The 1915-nt window shown below is 39.0% G+C and overlaps 1 protein-coding gene across 1 annotated transcript; it reads left to right on the top strand.

Annotated features, from left to right (window-relative positions):
• Positions 1-338: 338 nt before the first annotated feature.
• CCDC127 (coiled-coil domain containing 127) lies at positions 339-1241 on the top strand. The gene is given in 6 exon segments (XM_012721245.1): positions 339-362; positions 364-394; positions 426-487; positions 539-670; positions 713-756; positions 758-1241. Coding segments are annotated over 6 exon segments (777 nt in total).
• The last annotated feature ends 674 nt before the right edge of the window (positions 1242-1915 follow it).

Genomic DNA, 1915 nt, shown 5'->3' with positions numbered 1-1915 from the left:
ATTTAGCAATAAACACTGAGTTCATTATTTTTTTCTTGCAGAATAAATGTTCCTTGGTGATATTAGTTCATCTTAGTGATTCTTTGATAAACTCAGGCACAAACAACTTACTAGAATGTTAAGATATGTAGGTATTAAGCAGATTAGACAAATTACTTCTAAGTTATTTTTCAGTTTCATCAACCTGTGACTATACATTTGTGTAACTTATTAATGAACAGCTGTGAGATCAAGTGAATTATACTATCCTTGATCTTGAGAAATCACTTAGAACATACTGCAAAAAATAATTCTTCTGGAGTGGGTTGGGGGCACTCTGCCCCAAGGTATGCATTGCCATGAATTACTTAAATGACTTCCCTATATTGGAATATCCAATCGAATCCCAGGGCTGGTTGGGAGAGAGAGAAGCATATGAACTTATGCGCTCTTCATTTTGATACTGGGATTGGAAGCTTTTTGTTGGATGTTGTCAATGGAGTTTAAAAAAAAAAAAGGAAATTGAGCCACATGCCATTAGAAAATGGCTGCTTTCCAGGGAGATCTTGAAGTAAATACAAAACAGACATCCATTGCTCAGTTGCCTTTGGAACTGGAAAAGGGACAAAACAAAATGACTAGTTTGGGAAGACCTTATCTCTCAAGTGGCAAATTGGTAGAAGAAAAGAAACTTCTGAATAAGAACAAACTCAGGTCCTTTTGAAAGTGGCAGCCCTTGAGAAATGTATAACTGGACTGTCTGGGGAAAGTGGAAGACTAGCAAATTCAGGCTTCTGCTGAAAGAGTTTGAAGATGCACTGACAGGAAGACATAAAATCTACTAGAGTTTGCTGCTCTCTCTCAGCAGGTGGCTGTAAATTGAGAAGAACCTCATGGTCTGAATGTCCATTGACCAGGTAGCTGCTAACCTGGAGATGGCATCTGGCTTGACTGACATAGTCCAGCATGGTAGTATTGTGATGATGTTCCTGGAGGCAGCAGCTCCCACACCAGTGGGACATATTCAACAGTGCTCGTCACAGGTCAGCAGAGACCATCAGCACCGCTCAGCAGGTGATAGTGCAGCAGGTGATAGTGACAGAGGCTTCAGTGTTACAGCTTTTCAAAATGCAGACAGCTCTTTCAGCGACACCATGTGTAGGTCAATGATGGCAGTCAGCAGGCAGTACCAGAGGCAGGGCAAGAGGCCTGACATAAACATTTTGAAATTCTGCAGAGGTTTAAGTCCAGAAGCCTTCTGATGAATGGGCGTCTGGTGAGTCCCATCTGATGATTGGGCTGAAGCTGGCTATTGCCCTGGTTTATGTTTTTTGTTGTTGGTTTTTTTTTTTTTTTTTTCACAGCCCCCACATTTCCTGCTTGATTTGTACATTTTCAATTCCAAAACTTGAAAGATCCCAGCCAAGCTCATATCTGGCCTGTTAACAATCCTGAATGGTCTCAAAAACTTTGAATAACAGCAATGTGAGATTAAGATTATGTCATTTTCACAATTTCTCCCATCAGCAGGGGAAAAACTACCTATAGTATCCAGTTGATACTCTAAAAGAGTGCTTTGAACTGAGGAATTGAGGGAAGCAGTTTTTGAAAGACTCTAGCAAGGTATCCAGAGGACTATATCTATTATTATACATTTGGTTTCTGCATAATATAGATGTCATAATATTTTTAGGTTTGCAGGCAGTAAAAAAAAATTTAGGAACCTACAAGCTACAACATATATATAGGGAAAGAATGAACAGGCAGTAAAAAAAAAAAATTTAGGAACCTATAAGCTACAACATATACATAGGGAAAAGAATGAACTGAAAGTCAAAAAAAAAAAAAAAAGCATATGTTAACAGGCATGCTGGCCTGTTCCTACTTTGACATTAAATCAATATCCTTGGTAAGGCTATGGAATTCTAGGGCTGTT

This window comes from Condylura cristata, unplaced genomic scaffold (genome assembly GCF_000260355.1).
Source record: "Condylura cristata isolate star-nosed mole 26May11 unplaced genomic scaffold, ConCri1.0 scaffold00006, whole genome shotgun sequence".
NCBI lineage: Eukaryota > Metazoa > Chordata > Mammalia > Eulipotyphla > Talpidae > Condylura > Condylura cristata.
The sequence above is the reverse complement of the archived record's forward strand: the minus strand, read 5'-3'. Positions and strand labels throughout refer to the sequence as shown.